Source organism: Mustela lutreola, chromosome 7 (genome assembly GCF_030435805.1).
Source record: "Mustela lutreola isolate mMusLut2 chromosome 7, mMusLut2.pri, whole genome shotgun sequence".
NCBI lineage: Eukaryota > Metazoa > Chordata > Mammalia > Carnivora > Mustelidae > Mustela > Mustela lutreola.
The window spans coordinates 122,706,727-122,726,344 of record NC_081296.1 but is presented as its reverse complement, the minus strand read 5'-3'; the positions used below and the strand labels follow the sequence as shown (position 1 = coordinate 122,726,344).

Genomic DNA, 19,618 nt, shown 5'->3' with positions numbered 1-19,618 from the left:
GCTGTTGATAGGAATGCATTTTCCTTGTAAATATCTAAGACCTTGGTAAAGGGTAGGGGGGGAGACCGTCCTGCAGGACTGTGATCTCTATCTGTGAACCTTTTGTTTTTCCCTTCCCTTAGCTTTAGGACAGCTGGGAGTGCCTGAGGAAGGTCTCACGTAGCCCACCTGGGAGTGCAGGGGTGGGTTGGTGGGGGCAAGGGTGTCAGTTTGTGCTTTGCCCTCAGTTGCCTTCTGCTCGCTCATCACGTGGGCTTGGGGTTCTGCTTTTATTGGGACTGATGGTGGGAATCTGGGGTTTTGCACGCTCACTCAGTTGAATTGAAAACACAGGGGATGGGAATTGAGTATGCTGGAAGAGAAAACAAGTGGCCGGAAGGGTCGGTTATCTAAATCACCCAAAATCGCTAAAGCAGAGGAGCCTCTGTGGAGGAAGGCAGTTGGGATGTTTAGGGCTGTTTAGTCTTGTGACTAGCTACGTGTTTATTCAAGATATTGAAGGATGCCTCTTTGAAATGCACACCTCAGCCATCCAAGCTTAAGTCAGCACTTGCATTGCAAAAAGGAAAAAAGACTGGGAGGGATTACACAACAGGCAGGTATTCCTGGATTGACCTTCACCTATAGCACTGATATGAAATATGCAAGACAAAGAAAATGTGCCCAGCCCCTCCCTCCCCCGCCACACACACACACACACACACACACTCTAGGCATTGCACATCTCTCATTGTTGTAGACCAGGGGTTCTCCTGACAAAGAACTGAAACCCACTCGAACCAGCACAGATTAAAAGGGGCCTTAGGGAAGGGACACTGGGGAATCTCCAAGAAACAGAGCAAAAGGTCAGCCGGGCTTTGCTGCCAGCAACATCCCACCCCCCTGCCTCCCCCAACTGCCGGCCACTGCTCCCCTCCGCCTCCACCACCCTCCCTCCCCGCTCATGCTGGCCCCGCCCCACCTACTGACCTTGCCCTTGGAGTAAGTTGTGAGGCTCTGTGTCTCTTATCAGTAGTGTCTACTTACTCTGGCATTCTCCCCACTTATTACAAAAAAGAGCAGAATGTAATGAATAATAAATATCCAAATCATCGCAAAGCCTCGGTGCTTGGGCAGGGATAATGTTGCTGAAACAGAGCTATATCTTTGCAGGGTCAGCACCATGTGATAACCCAGAAGGGTTGCTCATGGCCCATGAGCTGACCTCAAAAGGTCCAGGTTTGGCCTTAGACAGGCCAGCGCTGGGGAGAGCAGGCTGTAGAAGCATCATCCTGGGGCCACAGATCTCACACAGGCAGCAACCCGGCATGAAATGACTGAAGTTACAGTTGATTCTAAGTGCCGGAGGAACACAGCGAAAACAACGGTAAATAGGGTTAGATCTGCAGAGGGTCTCGGACACGTTGGAGGTATAAATACGCTTAACATGTTTGAAACATGTTTGGAGAAAGCACCTGTTCTCTTCCAAGCTTTACCCAGTTTGCATGGAATTTATTTTTTCCTTTACATTCTATGATGAGAGTTCTCCTAGTTACTAAACACCCATGGACAACCCAAGTGTGAATGACGCCTCAGGAGTCCCAACTGCCCCTCCTTGGGATGCCACAAAAATACGAATTCACGGAACTCGTTGGACTTTCAAGCGGTTTCCATGGTATCTGGAATACTTTGCTGCATTTACTCATCCCCTCTCTGTCTGCTGCTAGTCTGGGGCTCCCCAAGCGCGAAGCCTTCATCACCTTGGCCCTCAGAGCCAATGGCCCAGTACCTGGCCTGACCCAGGCAGTCCCACTGAGGGTTATAGGAGCAGACACCCAGCAAGAGGTGTTCCCAGCCGAGTTGCTGGACACTGCCAGGCCAATGACACATCCCTCTCGGTCCAGGGGCAGCACAGAGGCAGGGAAGACACGGTTGCTCAGGGAATCTCTAGCAGCTGAGCTGAGGCTTGGTGTGGTGCCCGCAGGCCTGGGTACATGCGCCCATACCACCCCCCACTCTGCTTTGCCAATCACTAGCATTGCATGACTGGGTTCCGCTTCTCCCCTGGCCTTGGCATTCTGCAGGCTGCAGAGAAAGTTACCTACTTCCCTTTTTCTTTTTTTTTTCCTAGTATAAAGGCTGCCACTGTGGTTCCCTGACAAGCTGCCAGACCCTAGGATGCAGCTTCTCGGTCCCAGCTTCCCCCATCCCTCAGAGTGGCATTGGCTTTGAAGCTGCCCTAGCAGAGTGTAACCACGAGGCTTATTTTAGGGGTGGGGGAGCAGTTCCTAGTCACCCAGGCCCTGGGCCCGTTGCTCTGAACCCCTTTGTCTGTGCTGATCCTGCCAGATATGCAAGTGGTGGAAAATGTGCTCTTTTTTTTTTTTTTTTTTTCCCTGTGCGTGATGGCCGTACCTTGCTGTGCTGAGCCAGGCTGTGGGGCCGACCAGAGCTCCTCGGCTCTCTTTTTGCCCTCCTCCTCCTATTTTCTTATCTTTTCTTGCCTATAGCTGTCCTCCCCCAGTTGAGGTCAGTCCCATGTTACCATCAAAATGAACCTTGCCTACTTGCGCCTGCTCAGAAGCCCACCTGCCTGTCCACTCTGGCAAAGCGCATGCACTTATGTGAGCCTGGGGGGCTGAGCTCCTGCTCTGTGGCAGGAATGCCTCGGTTCCGCCAATATTCACACCCTGGAGGTGGCGGGAGGGAGGCAGACAGAACCCCAGAATTCCAGTCCCGGTGCTAGTCACATGGGTCAGGGTGAGCCCCAGAGCTGGGGGTGGGGACACAGAGGAGTATACAGGAGGTCTGGACGGGTCAGGAAGGCTCCACCAAACAGGTTCCATCTGACCTGGGTGGTGAGGGGTGTTAAGAGTTTGCCAGGGGGAGAGGGTAGAAAAAGGAGTCCAAGCAGAGGGAATGGCACTTGCAAGACTTTAAGGTGGGACAGCCCCGTGACATGTTCAGGAAGGAGTGAGTAGGGTAACTGCTCCGCAGGTGAAGCTGGAAAAGATGTGCAGGTCCAGGTACCGCAGGCCTTGAATGCCAGGCTAAAAGGTCGGCAGTGATTCAATCCTGAACAAAGAGCAACCCAGGGTCTGCTCTGTGCGCAGCATCATCTCGCAAGGAGGAGATTGGCTGGAGGTGTGGGCAGGCTAAGTCCAGGGTCTAAGTGAACAGTGAGAATGTCCAGGTGTAGGCGGACAGTTCCGTTCATCATCTGCCCATGACTTCATCTTTACCCAAAGGAAAGTCTTAAGAGAACCTGGAGGGGAGCGTCAGGGGCCTCGGCTTACACGTGGGGCTGCTGCCAGTTCACCTTTGAGTCGGACTGGCTTCTTGCTGGAGCGCTTCCCAGGAGACAACTTGTACTGGTCCCGTGTAGACGGGGCACACGGGGCTTCCAGTGCTCACGCCTTGGGGCCAGAACATCTGTGTGCTTAGCATGAAGCACCCGGGAGAGTGGGTCAGTCATGCAGAGGTCAGTAGCTGCCCCAGAGAGCAAATGCAGGGCCCAGACTATTCTGAAAACCAGCCTGCTCTGGCCGTGAGAGAGCCTGAGGGTCCCCTCACATGCTGGGCTCCCCACGTCCGCTGGCGGTGGCTGTGAGGCACGCAGAGCTTTATGAATGGGGAACAGTTACTGTGAACAGTTATCATCCCTGTCATTACGGAAAGAGCTGGTCAGCTGCCTCAGGCTGTCCCACACAGGGTCTCTGCCCAGGCCAGGGCTGAACAGGGAGCCCCTTTCTCCTCCCTGGGAGGGACACATGCTCCGGGGTGGGGGGTGTACACACAATCACTTTCAGTCAGTGTCCCAGCAGCCTCATTGTCATGGACTGTTCCTTGCTCCCCATGACTGGAGTTGCCACCCCCTGGCCGACCAGGTGACAAAGGCCCACCTCCCTGGGCGTGCCTGTCTCAGGGCAGGCACACAATGGCTGCCATCCGCCATCTTATCATGTTCCCTTTCTTTCAACGTCTAGAGCCTGTGGTGTTCTTACCACATCCCCGGTTCTGGGGTGCACACCACACTGTAGCTCCGACCCTGGGAGAGCAACTCAGATGGGAAGTGTTGCAAGTTCCTATGAAGGAAGACACAGAACCCCAGGGGCTGAGCACACAGGCTTTAGATCTAGTCTGACTGAGTTCAAATCCCGGTCCCTCCACTCACCAACCTGTGACCTTGGGCAGGTTGTTTAAGCTGTCTGGGTCTCTAATCTTCATGTCTTCTGGGGACAAAATTAGGACTTAACATCAAAGGCCTGTGGTCAGGGGTCAATGAAATGACCCATGTAGAGCAAGTTGCCCATAGAGCCAGAATGCAATGCATGTTTGCTCCTGACATTATTTTTGGCAGTTTTCTTAGTGATGAATCCCTCCCAAAAGTAAGGAGCTCAGGATGAGAGGCTAGAGGCCTGGCCCCATGGTTAGCAAGGGACTCTGCGATATCAGTGTCTAAAATTAAGAGGCTGAGGAGACTGGCATCCCCACCGCTCTCCAGGGGAATCTGCTGGAGTGAGCCCACGGGGGCCTAGGCACCATCTGAAATGATTCGCAACACTTGGCGCCCTTTTCGGAAGATGCTGAGCTAGATCCTCGATAGTACTTGATACCCAGAGGTCAGGAACTCAAGAATTCCAGAGCTAGCCAGCCGCCTGTGCCCTTACAGCTGGGATGTCCCATGCCCCTTACCCAGAACATGCCTGGCGCTGATCAACCTTGTCTGGGGAGGGACAGGCCTGCGTCAGTGGCCATAGCTGTGGGTCGTCTATGAGGCATGGGTCAGGAGAAAGGCCTGTGCTGGAACTGAGAGCCAGCAGTGCAGCCCCCCCACACCCTCCACACACTTAAACACACACACACGCATACAAACACATGGAGGGCATGGAATGTTTGCCTGCTTTAACATAGAGATTCATAGTCCGAGGCATTTCACCTTGGGGCCAGTGTCCCCCATTTGGATGGTCAGGTCTGAGCTCACTGGCCACAATGCATACTTCGTTCCTCCTACATACAGCCACCGTAGTGGCCAAAATGGGACCAAAGCACCTCCCCCATGGGGACCCCTATTCTAGAGATGACCAGAGATGGAACCCTGGAAACGTCAAGTCACCTGCCCCAGGGCACCCAGCCGGTCAGCTGCAGAACCCCTTGCCTTCTGTTCCCCCAACCCATGCCTGCACCCCAAGCCATTGGTGCCCTCCTGGTGGGCTGGGCAGAGCTGGAGCTCTGCCTGTCACCACCAGGTCCCAGCCCCACCTCCACAGAGCCCCACCTCTGCAGAGCCCGGGGACAATCAAACGGGGCTTCCCCTCTCAAGGCAGGAAGTGGTGGGAGAGGTTTAAAGCAGCTCAGGAGGGGAAACAGCCCTCAGAGCAGTGAAGCAAACACTAGGACCAGCCCTGCCCCCAGCCCGCCCACAAACGCCACCCTCCACCCCGCCCCAGCAGGCAGCATCGGGGGGGCCTGGCTTTGGGACTGATCGGCCTCTTCTTCTCTTGTCTCTACAGGCTTCTGGGACTCCTCGCTAAACCCCCGGCGAGGCGGTGGGAGCCTCGCGGAGCCCTCAAGAGACCCAGCCCCCGGAGCACCCTCAGCCTCCAGCCTCAGGTCCACGGCCCATTACGAGAACTGCTCGTGTGAAATTGAGCTGTCCATAGGAAATGACCGCCTGTGGTTTGTGAATCCGATTTTCATCGAGGACTGTGGGGGCAGTGCCCTGCCTGCCGACCAGCCACCCCCTGGAAGCTGCCCCCTGCGCCCGGTGCCTCCCACCTCCTTTGCTACCTCACCCACCTCCAAGTGGGCCCCTCGCCGCCCAGCACCCCCTCCCCCAGCACCCCCGCTCCAACTCTCCAGCCCCCTCCGGCCTCCTCCACCTCCCACTCCTGCTCTGTCCTGTCCTTTGCCCAGTCCCCCCCCAGTAACTGCTCCCCCACCTCCAGAGGCCTTTCCTCCTGCACCCCCGGCATCCGCCCCCCACCTGGCACCCCATGCCCCAGGCCCCCCCAACCACCCAAGCCAGCCATCCATGGCAGCCTGTGAGAGGCTTTCACGCCCCCCTACAGGCTTGGGCCCGCTCAGGGAGGAAGAGATGAAGCCAGGGGCAGGCCCCGGCCCCTCGAAGCAGACCCCTGCCCCTCCAGCACCCGTGAAGAAGACCCTTCCTGCCGCTCCTCCCAGACGCCGCATCTCTGAGAAGGTCTCCCTGGAGGACCAGAGCGTGGGGAAGGTGGACAGGGGAATGCCTGCAGAGGGGGACCAGCTGGGTCTTCCCAGGTCATCCCCACTCGGCCCGCCTCCCCGGGGGACCTCGGACAGTCCTGGGGACAGGCCTCAGGGGACCACAGAGCAAGGTCAGGAAGCAGCGGCCAAAACCAGTGATCCGGGCAGCATGCCAGAGCCGCCAAGAAAGATCCGACAACCCCCAATCCCGCCCCCCAGGAGGAAACGGATCTCCCGGCAGCTGGCCTCAGGCCTTCCCAGCCCCTTGGAGAGCACTGAGTCCTCCGAGAAGGAGGAAGCCCCCGAGAAGCCTGCACCGGGTCCCCCCAGAGAAGGCCAGAGCCCTGCCTCCCAAGCCAGGACTCCCGGCACCCGGCCCCAGAGCGCGGCCGAGTTCAAGGGCTCCCTGGCCTCCCTGTCAGACAGCTTGGGAGTGCCCGCCTCAGCCACAGACCAGGACTCCTACTCAACCAGCAGCACGGAGGAGGAGCTGGAGCCGTTTGGTGGCGGCTCTGGGGGGAAGAAGAAGCCATCGGTGATCCTGGGCAAGGCACGCCACCGCCTGAGCCTGGTGAGCTTCACCAATGTCTTCCACGCGTTCCTGTCCAACAACCGCAAGCTCTACAAGAAGGTGGTGGAGCTGGCGCAGGACAAGACCTCGTACTTTGGCAGCCTGGTCCAGGACTACAAGGTGTACAGCCTGGAAATGATGGCGCGCCAGACCTCCAGCACCGAGATGCTGCAGGAGATCCGCACCATGATGACCCAGCTCAAGAGTTACCTGCTGCAGAGCACTGAGCTCAGGGCCCTAGTGGACCCCGCCCTGCACCCCGAGGAGGAGATAGGTCAGTCCTGGGCCGGGGGGAGGGATGATTCCGGATGGCCCCCCCACCCCCCACCTTCTACAAATTGACCCCTCTGCTGATCGGCTTCTTACCGACGAGTTCTGCTCCTGGGCCCATGAGCCCGTGGAAGAAACTCAAGTACAGGTGCAGCCTCCCCCCCCACCGCCCCCCTCCTGCCCAGGATGCTACTGATTTCCTTAGGGAGACAAGCACAAGGAACAAGTCAAGGCAGAAGAAGTATTACTGTGTGTAGCTGCAGAGGGCCCGAGCCATCCCTGCAGCTCCTGGGGTTCTCAGAGATGCAGACCACCACCCCCCTCATCCAGAGGGCATGGGCCACAGCCACCCCCTCCTCCTGCACTTTAGAGATGAGAAAAATGGGCCCTGCCACGGGAAAGGACTTGGTCAAGGTCACGCAGGAGTCAGAGGCATGGGAGATGCTCACCGTGAGTCCCTGCCTTCGGGTCACCACACCTCTAGCTTCCAAGGCTCCAAGGGCCAGTGGGGTCACGCTGTGGGCCAGGGAGGAAGGGCAGGAATGGGCTGAAGCACACAAGGGCAGCTGCATGTCCTCTGTTGCAGAGGCTGGAGAAGCCAAGGGGAAGAAGGAGGGGGTAGAATGAGGACCTGGGACGGGGGTGGGGGCGGCACCAAACGCGGACATGGGTCAAGCCCAAGCCTGTATGGCAAGGGAGCGTTATCTGGATCTCTACTGAGACTCAATCATGGGAGCATGGGCCCCTCCCTTACCCCCCAGGAGTAGGGCAGCTCAGGTGTCTCCCTATATAGACAAGACATGTGTCCTCTGGGGTTGGGATAGAGCCAAAAAGACTTCCCGAGAACACTTCCCTACTGTCAACCCAAGGGTACAAGTATTGCCATGGTGTCAGGCAGGCGGGGTTCAAATTCTTGTTCAGCCCCCACCTAGCTGGAACCCACACCATCAGAGCCTGAGTTGGGATGTCCGTAGCGTGGGGATCATGGCGTGTATGTTGCAGACTTGCCATGAGATCAAAGCCAACTAAATCCCGTTCCACTAGCGGATCAGGATGCCTCTTGGATTAGATGGCATTCAAACAGCGAAGGAAGAGATCATGTATGTAAATGTAGCTGTGGAGTGACTTCTCCAGGCAAAGGGCATAGCAAGCTAAAAGGCCCTGAGGCAGGAGCAGAGCAGCAGGGAGGCCAGGATGGCTGGAACAGCATGAACACAGGGGCACAGGCAAGGCGATAAGTGAGAACAGACTATAAGGCCCCCGGTGGGAGGAGGGAGGGCAGGGGGCCAGGGTTCTTTATAAGCCACGGGGAACACTCTGGCTTCTACTGTGCATGAGGTGAGAGCCATTGGAGAGTTCTGAGCACAGGAATGTCAGAATCAAACATGCCATAACAGGCTTATGCTGGTTGCTGTTTTGAGAATAAATGAAAAAGGGCCAGGGCAAGAGACAACTCACATAATTCAGGGAAAAGATGATGGCAGCTCAGGTTAAGGTGGTGGTGATGGAAATGGTAAGAAGTCAGATTCTGGTTATACTGTATTCTTGAGCCTCGAGGCACGTGGATTTGAGAATTCAGGGACACATTAAGAATAATTCTACAAAACATTTCCTAGGTCCCCCCCGGGCCCTCCATATTACAACTGCACAGGTTGTATACTGCACAACTCCCATGTAAATAGCACCCTTTGAAGTTATGCATTGGTAGGCAGCCCTGTGAGAGTTTCATCAGTTCCAGGCCCTGTGAAAAGCATGAGGATACAATGTTTCAGTCCCAGAGGGCTCCTGTACCCTTATCTTTGCAGTGTGGCTTTCTGCTGAATGTACTACAAGGGTCTCCTGTGTCAGAACTTCAAGGGGTAGCTGCTAGGGTACTGAGTTTGTCCTACCAGGGACCAGGAGATGAGGACAGCCATACTGTTGGGCACCAAAGCCAGGTGTCTGGGTTCCTCACCCTCCCACTCTTGCGCCCCCCTACAGAAGCTATTGTGGAGTCAGCCTTGTACAAGTGTGTGTTAAAGCCCTTGAAAGAAGCCATCAACTCATGCCTGCGTGAGATCCACAGCAAGGATGGCTCGCTGCAGCAGCTCAAGGAGAACCAGCTGGTGATCCTGGCCACCACCACCACTGACCTGGGTGTGACAACCAGCGTGCCGGAGGTGCCTGTCATGGAGAAGATCCTACAGAAGTTCACCAGCTTGCACAAGGCCTACTCGCCCGAGAAGAAGATCTCCATCCTACTTAAGACCTGTAAGCTCATCTACGACTCCATGGCCCTCGGCAATCCAGGTAGGTAGGCAGCCAGAGGAGCCTGGGCTGGGGGCTCTCTCTAGGAACAGCAATACTGTATGGGCTTGGGGCCCCTCCCCAGCAAGGATTCCGGAGCCTTTGGAAGGCACGAGAGAACGCTTTCCAGGTTCCAAGTCCTGTTGGGTCAGGACGGGGCATGGTGGGGCAGAATCCCTGGGCACCTCTTAGGGGTTACCTGGGGATCAGGTGGAGAGCCATGAGTAGCTTCCACATGGGAGGAGAGCAAGGAAGCCAAGCACACTGCATTCGTTTGTGTTGATTAGGAGAAAGTTCTCTATGAGTATATTTGGGCCGCTATAACAAGTGTCACAAAGCAGGTGGCTGAAACAACATCGTCTCACACTTCTGGAGGCTGGGGGTGGGAGAGTAAGGTGTCACAGGGTCGTGCTCCCTTTGAATTTTCGAGGGGAGGCTGTGTTCTAGGCCTCTCTCCCAGATTCTGGTAGTTTCTTGGCTTGTGGCAACACTGTGGCGTTCTGTGTGTGTGTGTGTGTGTGTGTGTGTGTGTGTCCAAACTTCCCATTTTTTGAGGCCGTCAGGCATATTGGATGAGCGGCCCCCCTCCCTGCTCCAGTATGACCTCATCCTAACTGATGACATCCACAGTGACCCTATTTCCAAATAAGGTCACATTCCCAGGAACCAAGAGTTCAGACTTCAACTTAAGAATTTCAGAGGGACCGGGACACCTGGGTGGCTCAGTTGGTTGGACAACTGCCTTCGGCTCAGGTCATGATCCCGGAGTCCCGGGATCGAGTCCTGCATCGGGCTCCCAGCTCCATGGGGAGTCTGCTTCTCCCTCTGACCTTCTCCTCGCTCATGCTCTCTCTCTCTATCTCTCTCACAAATAAATAAATAAAATCTTAAAAAAAAAAAAAAAAGAATTTCAGAGAGACAGAAATCAATGTATGATGGCCACTCCAATCAGTTTACATTTTTTATTGCTCAGCAGGAAGTGTGGCAGTGATGCTGATGGGGGGTGGGGCGCATACCTGACCTTGTCTGCACCTGAACTTGCCTGGGCCTGACCTTGTCTGAGCTGTCTCGTGGGGCTGTGGCCAAAGGGGCTTGTTTGGAGGCTGGCTGGGCTAGGAGGGCCTTGCTCGAATGTTGGGTGGTTACTTGGCTCTTGATGGGCCAGGGATATGGGTTACAGGGCCACACATTTCTTTTTCTCCAGCAGGTTAGCCTAGACCTGTACCCATGCCTATTGTTGGGGTCCAAGGCCTCCCTGGCACAATGCCACTCAGATGTATTTCACTGGTGTGTTTACTCACAAGACCAGCCCAGATTCGAGGGACAAGGAGCTAACCTTGCTTGATGGGAAGAGCTGCGAATTAACATAGCAAGGGGCACAGATGTAGGGAAGGGAGTTGTTGGGACCATTCATAATCAGTTTACCACAGCACTCCTGTAGGCAGACAAGAATGAGCATGACAGCACCATGGGGCACATCTTAGTGCACAACTTAGTGAACAGAATGGTGGCTGGATTTCATGCCCTGATCACCTCTTCACCTGGATGCCCTTGTTTAATGAGCAACCTATGTGACTGTACATGACAGCCGTGGTAATGGAGAGTGGAAAGATTGTGACGTCTGTTGCCACACAGACTTGGGTTTCAATTCCTGATCTGTAGCTTACTATCTGTGTGACCTCAAATGATCTACTTAACCCCTTAAAGCCCAGTTTCCTCACCCAAAGAAGCTGTTTTACAAAGGGAACACTCAGACCTCTAATGGTTCAGAAGCCATACTCAGTCACTTCTGAATTTTAGAAGCAACGTATGTAAAATGTCCACCTCATTGCATAGTACATGGTAGGCCCAGCCAATGCTGGCTGTTTTAGGTTAAGGATTCTATCTGCCTTGAAGAAGAGCTGGCCCGTTTGACCATAGGCCAGCAAAAAGCAATTGAGGAATGGTGCAAGGCCCCCTCCCCCAGGAAAGCTCCCTCCCAGACCTGGTACAGTCCACAATTCCAAGTGGGAGTCACCCTTCTGGGTTACACGGACCTGCATCCGGTTGCAATCTTGGAAGGAGAATTGTTCCCTGAAAGCAGATCCCATGTCAAGTTAGAACTTCTTATTCACCATTTAGCAGAATGTTGTAAATGGATTGGGAGAGAGAGCCTTGTAGTGGAGACGGGATGGGGAAGTGGAGATTTCATTATCCTGGGGCGGGTGTCAGGCTTTGAGACGCTGGGTCTTATGCAGTCTGGAGCCCAGAGAGCTGTCTAGCATGTGAACTCCACCGCCAATTATATTCCTTTGAAACCGCCAAGGAAGTAAGATGAGGGGCAGCAAGAGCCTGCAGAACCCTAGGCTCTCACAACACTCTTATCCCCAGGGTGTGGAGACCTGGGGTGGCGCCTGGAGGGTCTCCCAGCAGCAGCAGGAAGCTCAAAGTTAAGACCAGGTGTGGCATGGCAGAGGGCTGGCCAGGACCTTCCCAGAACTCCTCAGAGTGAGAAGCAGGCCAGATCTGCAGCAGCTGGGTGGGGGGAGCTCGGGGTGCCCGGCACGGTGTAAGGAGGGTGCAGCAGTAGAGCTGGACTGAGCCGGACAGGAGACAGAGCCCCGAAGGACCCTTTGCTGCAAGCAGCCTCAAAGAGACACCAAGCAGGCTGGCCTGGGACCTCAGCAGAACGTGCAGGAAAAGATCCAGGCTTTCTTTCCAGCTCTGTGACTGTATTCTGGTTACTTAGGTGCATGGAGCCTCAGTTTCCCCCCTTAAATGGCCACAGCAATACCCACCTTATTGGTGTGGGGGGGGCACTGTTGTGAGATTTAATTGCAAATTTGCACCTAATGCAGCAGCTGGTACTAAATCAAGACAGTTACCTTCCCTGTCTGAACTTCTAATCGGGGGAATCTTTTTCCTCTGGGGCTCAAGGTAAAATCAGGGCGAAGGGCTCTACCGACCCTGAGGCATCATCAGGGAGACAATTTGGGGCCTAAAAGAAAAATTCCATTCTCATTGAGTCCTAGTTTACTCAGAAGCATTGGGCTTCCTGCAATTCTTTTGTTCTTTTATTGTTTTAAAGATTTATTTATTTATCTGAGAGAGAGAGAGAATGTGTGTGTGAGTGGCGGCATGGCAAAGGGAGAGGGAGAGAGAATCTCAAGCAGATTCCACCCTGAGTGCATGAGTCTGACACGGCGTTTGATCCCAGGATCCTGAACCAAAGCCAGGAGTCAGATGCTTAACCCACTGAGCCACTCAGGGGCTCCTGCAGGGCTTTTAAACACCCAGGCCCTTTGCCGTGACTTCAAACACCATCATTCTTGCTGATGGTGAATTGATTTACTGAAAACTTAGCAGAGAGCAGGGAATGGTGGTGGGAATGGCTAATTTGGAGGGAAAAGGAAAGGAAAGCAAGGCCTTGGCTAGAGCAGACTGCGCAAGCGAAGCCCAGGGAAGAACAGAGATGAACAAGGGGCCTCAAGGTTTCCCTGTGCTCGTGGGAGGGAGGGAGGCTGGATTCTCTCAGCCCAGAAATTCAGGCCGGGGCCGGGGCTCAGTGGGAAGATTTCCCACGGGGAACAGATGGGTTTCTCATCAAGGAACAGTGTGTTCCCCTCCCACTGCTGGGGGAGCACTGGACTGTGAGTCCAAGGGCTTCCCATCTCACCGCTGCCATAAGCAGCAGCCGGGGGCTGCCCCCACTCAAGCCTCTGCTTCTTCATCTGAGAGGGAGCAGCTTCTGCCAAGGAAAGCAGGGGTCTTGGGGTTCCATCACATGACCTGGGCTTGAAGCTCAGCTTCAGTGCTGTAGCCTTGGACGTGAATCTCATGGGGCCTCCATGTGTGTGTCAAATGGGGATGAGAAGACGGGCTCGTGGGGAGGGTGTGGAAAACATCAGGATGGCGTAGGCCTCAGGAGGTACTGATCTTCTCAACCTTGGTTCTCTCAAAATGAGCCTGGGCATGCCTCTCAGGGCTGTTTTGAGGATCAGATGCAATCAGAAAAGTGTGTGAGTGTCTAACATGTGAGGATCCAGGAACAGCTGCCTCCCCACCGCAGCGGTTTCCATGCTAGGATCCCCGGGTACCCCTCAGGCTACTAAAGGGACACAGCACAGGTAGGGCCATACCCCTGCCTGTCCCTTTTTACACATGGGGTTCAGTGTGGGATTTTGTTTGAAGTAACCAGTTCTGCCACTTTTAATTAATTAATTAATTGAGCTAGAGGGGATGGGGAGGGGTCAGAGGGGGAGAGAGAATCTGAAGCAGGCTCCATGCCCAGCGCGAATCTCAGGACGCTGAGCTCAAGACCTGTGCGGGGACCGAGAGTCAGACATTTAACTGACTGAGCCACCCAGATGCCCCCATAAATATTTTAGCTTTTAAGCCTTCCATTTGGAAACAACTTCGGACTTCACAAACTTTAGGAATAGAAATGCGGCATTAAAATAGGAATCGCCATTGGGACGCCTGGTTGGCTCAGTTGGTTGAGCAGCTGCCTTCGGCTCAGGTCATGATCCCAGCGTCCTGGGATCGAGTCCCGCATCGGGCTCCTTGCTCAGCAGGGAGCCTGCTTATCCCTCTGCCTCTGCCTGCCATTCTGTCTGCCTGTGCTCACTCTCTCCCCCTCTCTCTCTCTGATAAATAAATAAAAATCTTTAATAAAAAAAAAAATAGGAATCGCCACATACCATTTGTGGATTGTTAATATCTTGTTTCATTCGCTTTATCGTTTATACTCTCTCTGCATACGTAATGCTTCTCCTGAATCGTCTGAGAGTGAGGGGTGTATATCTTGGCCCTTAACCCCCTAAACACTTTTTTAAGAATGGGGATATCCTCTTGCATAGCCACAGGAACGCTGTCCACTTGGTAAATTGACAGGATTTTTTCTTTAAAGATTTTATTTATTCATTTGACTGAGACACCGCGAGAGAGGGAACACAAGCAGAGGGAGTGGGAGAGGGAGAAGCAGGCCTCCTGCCGAGCAGAGAGCCTGATGCTGGGCTCGATCCCAGGACCCTGGGTTCATGATCTCAGCCAAAAGCAGAGGCTTAACAAGACTGAGTCACCCAGGCGCCCCATAGGAGAGTTTTACCCAAGGCGTCATCCGTATTCCAGGCTGTCCCTGGAGCTAATACAGTCGTTGCTGGCGTTTTCTCCTCCTGTTCGGGAAACAGGCCAGGGTCAGGTGTGCAATTAGTTGTTAGGTGTCTTTTACCTCCTTTAACCCAGAACATTTCCACGGCTTTTTTATTTTATTTTTTTTTTAATGACATTGATCTCTTAAAGGAATACAGGTTTCCCTCCCCACCCCCCTCCTTTGGTTCTTTTTTAATGAGAGTTCCTCATTTTGTGTTTGTCAGATGTTTCCTCGTGATTAGATTGAGGTTATGCATTTTCTGCCGGATCCCGACTGACTCTTGTTTTTTCTTTTTAAAGATTTTATTTTGTTTATTTGGCAGAGAGAGATCACAAGTAGGCAGAGAGGCAAGCAGAAAGGAGCGGGAGAAAGGGAAGCAGGCTCCCTGCTGAGCAGAGAGCTCTATGCGGGGCTCGATCTCAGAACCCTGAGGTCATGACCTGAGCCCAGATAGCGGCTTAACCCACTGAGCCACCCAGGAGCCCCTCCCTACTGGCTCTTCAGGTCTCTTCTGACTTTGACGTTGCGTGATCCTAGGACCAGGAGGACCTTCACCTCCCACCTCCCTTCTGCCGGAAGCTTCCAGTGACTTGCTGCTCAAAGTGTGGACTGCGGGCCAGCAGCACTGCAAAGAAGCCCTAGGAGCTCTCAGTGCCCCACCCCCACCCCCATGGAGAGGCAGAACTTGGGCTTGGGTCCTCCCTCGCTCCGCCATTGACCCCACTCAAAGCTGAACACAGCCCTTCCCTCCCTCCACCACCCCTACCCCAGCGAGCTCCCTCCTTTCCAGGGCTGAGGCCCCACCAACGTGCCTCTGAACCATTATGGGGACACTGGCCAAAGCAGCCTGTGGGGTCCCCGTGGCCTGGCTGCTGGCAGGCTCTGCTGGAGCACTAAAACCACTCATCTTGGAGACACAAGCCTGAGTTCTCTGGCCGGGGCGTCTCTACCCAAAGGGCAGCTACTCTCTATGCCTAGGAGACAAAGGATCCAGGATTGGAAGCTAGAATTTCCTCTCTCCAAAGCCTGTGCTTTTATGACTGTACCCAGCAGCTAGCCTGGGGACTAATCTCAAGGTTCCTGAATCCCCATCAGGTGCCTCTCCCATGGCAGCAAGTTTAGGGGCCTGTGTTCAGCAGCGCGAGTGTTCACAGAGACGGGTGGCTTTGGCTAGGCACGACCCTCCCTCCTATAGCAAGGACCAGACTGGGTTGGTTCCCTGTGGACTTCGTGAGGCTTGGAGAAAGCAGTCAGAACTTCTAGAATCATTTCTCCTGCTGCGTTCACAAACGAATCATTCCCACTTTCTAGAACGGTGTCTAAGAACAGACATTCAGGGCTAGCCACTTAGGGAGAAATAGACTCAAGTCCCGGAGCCCTGCCCTAAAATGCAAAGAGGAGGAAGAAAGGCAGGAAGGAGGAGTGGGGTGTGTACACATGCGGGGTTCTTTCTAAAAGAACATAAAGAACTGTTTGATAAAGAGCAGGCAGGAGGAGGAGGGCCGTGAGAGCCAACAGGCCGCCCTCTTTCTGTGCCTTCAAAAGTCTCTGAAAACACCGTGATGCTACACTTGACGAGATAGAACCTGGCTCCTGACTCTGGAGAGAGGGAGCCCAGCAGCCAGGTGATTAGACGAAAGAGCCAAATTGGTGGGTTCAGGGTCCTGGACCCCTGGGGACCCTCGCCATTCACCTCCCTGGCAGACATCACAGAGCCAGCTGGGACTCTACTGCTGATGCCGGTGGGGCGGAGGCTGAAAGTCAAATGGGTGGAGGACGGACCCCCAGGGGCCTGAGACATTGACCAGGGGTCCGGAGGACAGAGAGGGAAGTCAGGCTGTTGGTTTTTTAAAAATCTATGTTAAAAAAGTCTAACCTGATTTCTGATGACACAAGTCACTAATGTTTATTGTTGAAAAAGTTCATATTTTGGTGGATTTCCTTCAGCTCTTTTTGAAATAGCTATAGATAGGTACGTAGATAATTAGTGGAAGAAATTTCTTGCTGCTGTAACAGATAAACCCTCTAGTCTCGTCCAGGGAAAGTTTGTTTCTGACTCCTGTCAGTCTAGTCGAACGCAGGAGGGGTGGGGGTGGGGCTAGGCTCTGCTCCACATTCAGGGACCAGGCTGAGGCAGGCTTGGTATTCAATCCTCTGGACACTGACTTCCAGGTGACAGAGAGACAGAGAACATGAGGGCCAGGCCTGGAAGCAAAGCATAACCTTACTTTTTAAAAATTTTATTATTTATATTATTATTATTTTATTTATATTATATATTATTTATAATAATTTGTAATTTATTATTTCACTATTTATTTGTATTTATTTATTTGAGAGGGAACATGCACAGAGAGGGGGGAGAGGGAGGGCGACTCTCAGGCAGACTCCCCGCTGAGCTCAGAGCCTAATGTGGGGCCTGATCTCACCACCCTGAGATCATGACCTGAGATCATGAGCCGTAATCAGGTGTCAGACACTTAACTGACTGAGCCACTCAGGTGCCGCCCATAACCTTTTACATTCCACACCTGCCATGGGGTTCGGGCCCTCTGAGATGTCATGCTCTGAGGATGAGGACACCGTCCCCTTCCTGTCTCGCCTCATAGCCGTGTCTGACAGTTCTCACCTGCCGGGAGCCCGCAGGCGCCACGTTCATCTCTTTCCAACCGCCTTGCCACTGACTCCTCCCAGGCACTTCGGGAGGTGAGGACACTATGGTTGTCCCCGTGGTACAGTCGAGGAAACTGAGGTTCAGTGAGATTGGCCTGCACACTCAGGGTCATACCCGAGCCGGGGAGTGGTAAAGAGCTGGAACTTGGATCCAGGTCCCGGGCTGAGCCCCTGCGCTGTCCTGCCTCTTCAGGGTGGCCAGGGGCAGGGGACAACCTCAGGGAAGTCAGACCCAAGTCACAGGTGGCCTCACGCCTTTCCCAGCCAGGCTGGGACTTCTGGCTGCCGGGCTCCAAGCCCATGGCCCATGGGGCTGGACTGGCTTGTGGGCTGAGCTGCCCGAAGAGGAACCTGGGGAGCTGGAGTGATCTCCAGGATGCAGTCTTGTTCAAAGCAGAACTGGCGCTCAGACAGCATCTGCAGACAGCCCGAGTGACCCAACAGGGTAGATGGCGGCGGGGGCGGGGGGCTTCTCCGTGGGTGGACGGCTGGCTTCTCACTTCATGTCAACCACACCCTGCAAGGGTGGGGCCTCCACCCAATCGTCCTGCTCCCCGGGCTCCGGCCGGGCCTTTCGACCGCGAAGCCGGGAGCTCAGACCAGACCAGTGGTTCACAGTCTGGTCGCAGAGAGCTTCCTGGAGGCCATAGAACTAGCTGGGGGCCATTTGCAGGCCAACCCCCACTGGGAATCAACCAGAGAAGCCAAGTTCTCTATAAAATAACCCCGCATGGAAGGCTCACCCTGGAAACATACACTGAAAACCTCCTGTTATGGATGCTCTCCACTTCCTCCCAGCCTGTGTTTCTGGCAAATAAATGCATCCAGTCAGCAGTCCCAACTAACCTTTCTGGATGATATGGGTGTTACCAGGAAAACCCAGTCCTTGTTTTTGTTTTTGTTTGTTTTTTTGTTTTAACTTATTTGTGAGAGAGAGAGAGTGCAAGCAGGGGGAGCAGCAGGCAGAGGGAGGAGTAGGCTCCCCGCTGAGCAAGGAGCTGGACGTAGGACTCCATCCTGGGATCCTGGGATCATGACCTGAGCCGAAGGCAGATGCTTCACCAACTGAGCCACCCAGGTGCACCCCCCGCCCCCAGTCCCTGTTTTTAAGATGATCACGGTTCAAGAGGGAACATGGAGCACAAGCAAGTGTCTGTCACACAGGGCGGCGGATGACATCCACACATTCATTTAGCAGATAGATTTATTAAACACCAACTGCATGCCAAGCACTGGGGAAGGACTGCATTAGGAGTGGTGCACACAAGGGGCCCCTGCCCTCACATAGCTTTCATTCTGGTGAGGCCATGCAGGTAGTATATCAGGAGACAGAAGTCTAAACAACATCATCAGATGCTGAAACCTACTAGCAGGCAGGCTGAAGGGGCCAGGGGTGTCAGAGGAGCTCGCAGTTCTGCGTTGGGAGGTCCGGGGAGGCCTGAGTTAAGGGAAAGTCTCTGTTTTCCCATCCTGCAGTGACAGGCCAGGGGAAACCCATCATGAGGGCACTAACCTGGATGGTGGGAAGTGGGGGGTCTTCAGATAAAACTTCGTAGAGGAAGGAAGTGGCTTTAAGGGAGAATTATGGAGGAGGACAAAAAGCCAAGACATATCACAGTCATGAGCCTTGTCTGCCCCAGGACTATTGCATCAACCTCTGCTTTCAGTAAGAGCCAGTCAACAGGTTTGGAGGGACAATTACAGTAAGAGGATACACCTTTCATCTCTCTTGATCAGGAGTCTGCAAAACACAACCTGTGGGCCCACTCTGGCCCCCAACTTGATTTTGTAAATAAACTCATTGAAACAGCCGCATCTGCTCACTCACGCGGTGTCCGTGGCTGCTTTTGTTACAGCCGCCGAGTTGAGTAGTTGGGACGGAGATGAAGTGGCCCTCTTAAAAAAAAATCATTACTACTTAGTGCTTTCCAGAAACATACGCCAACTCCTCTTTTTAGGTAATTCCTCCCAGATGACAAAACCTGATTTTTAATCCAGCAACTCACCTGATGCTCCCCACAATCCCGCGTGACGGTCTGAGTGAATGTTATTATTATTCCTAGTTTTCAGATGAAAGCACTGAGGCGCAGAGTGAGTGGCCCCAGGTCACAGAGCTGGCGGGATTGGGGGTCCCCTAATGCAGTGCTCCCCGCAGCCTGCGTGACCCCGGTGAGCACGTTCAGCTCATTTTTTTAAAATCAGAACTCTCCTCCAAAACCTGCCCCCCAGTGAAACAGGCATACGGCGCCCAGCCAGTTCTTGAAAGTGTGATCAGCTCCCCGCCGTGCCTCCAGATGGAAAACAGATGCTATTTGGGCAAACAAGAAAGCAGGAAGTGCCGGCCGCAGCCCCTTGGGGTTTTGGAGCACAGCCTGATGGACGTGGTCTCTGATCCATGCAAGCCAGATGTCCAAACCCAGGACAGTCATTTGGAACTATGCCTCTGCATCCCAAGGGCACTGCCTGTCACCCATTATGCG

General features: G+C 54.0%; 1 protein-coding gene across 2 annotated transcripts in view; it reads left to right on the top strand.

Annotated features, from left to right (window-relative positions):
* Positions 1-19,618, top strand: part of RIN3 (Ras and Rab interactor 3) — a 116,625-nt gene that overhangs the window by 80,168 nt on the left and 16,839 nt on the right. For both annotated transcript variants that reach the window (XM_059182462.1, XM_059182461.1), the window contains exons 6-7: positions 5,493-7,052; positions 9,029-9,337. In XM_059182462.1, the coding sequence (XP_059038445.1) occupies positions 5,493-7,052; positions 9,029-9,337 (1,869 nt within the window). The remainder of the gene's footprint in view (positions 1-5,492; positions 7,053-9,028; positions 9,338-19,618) is intronic.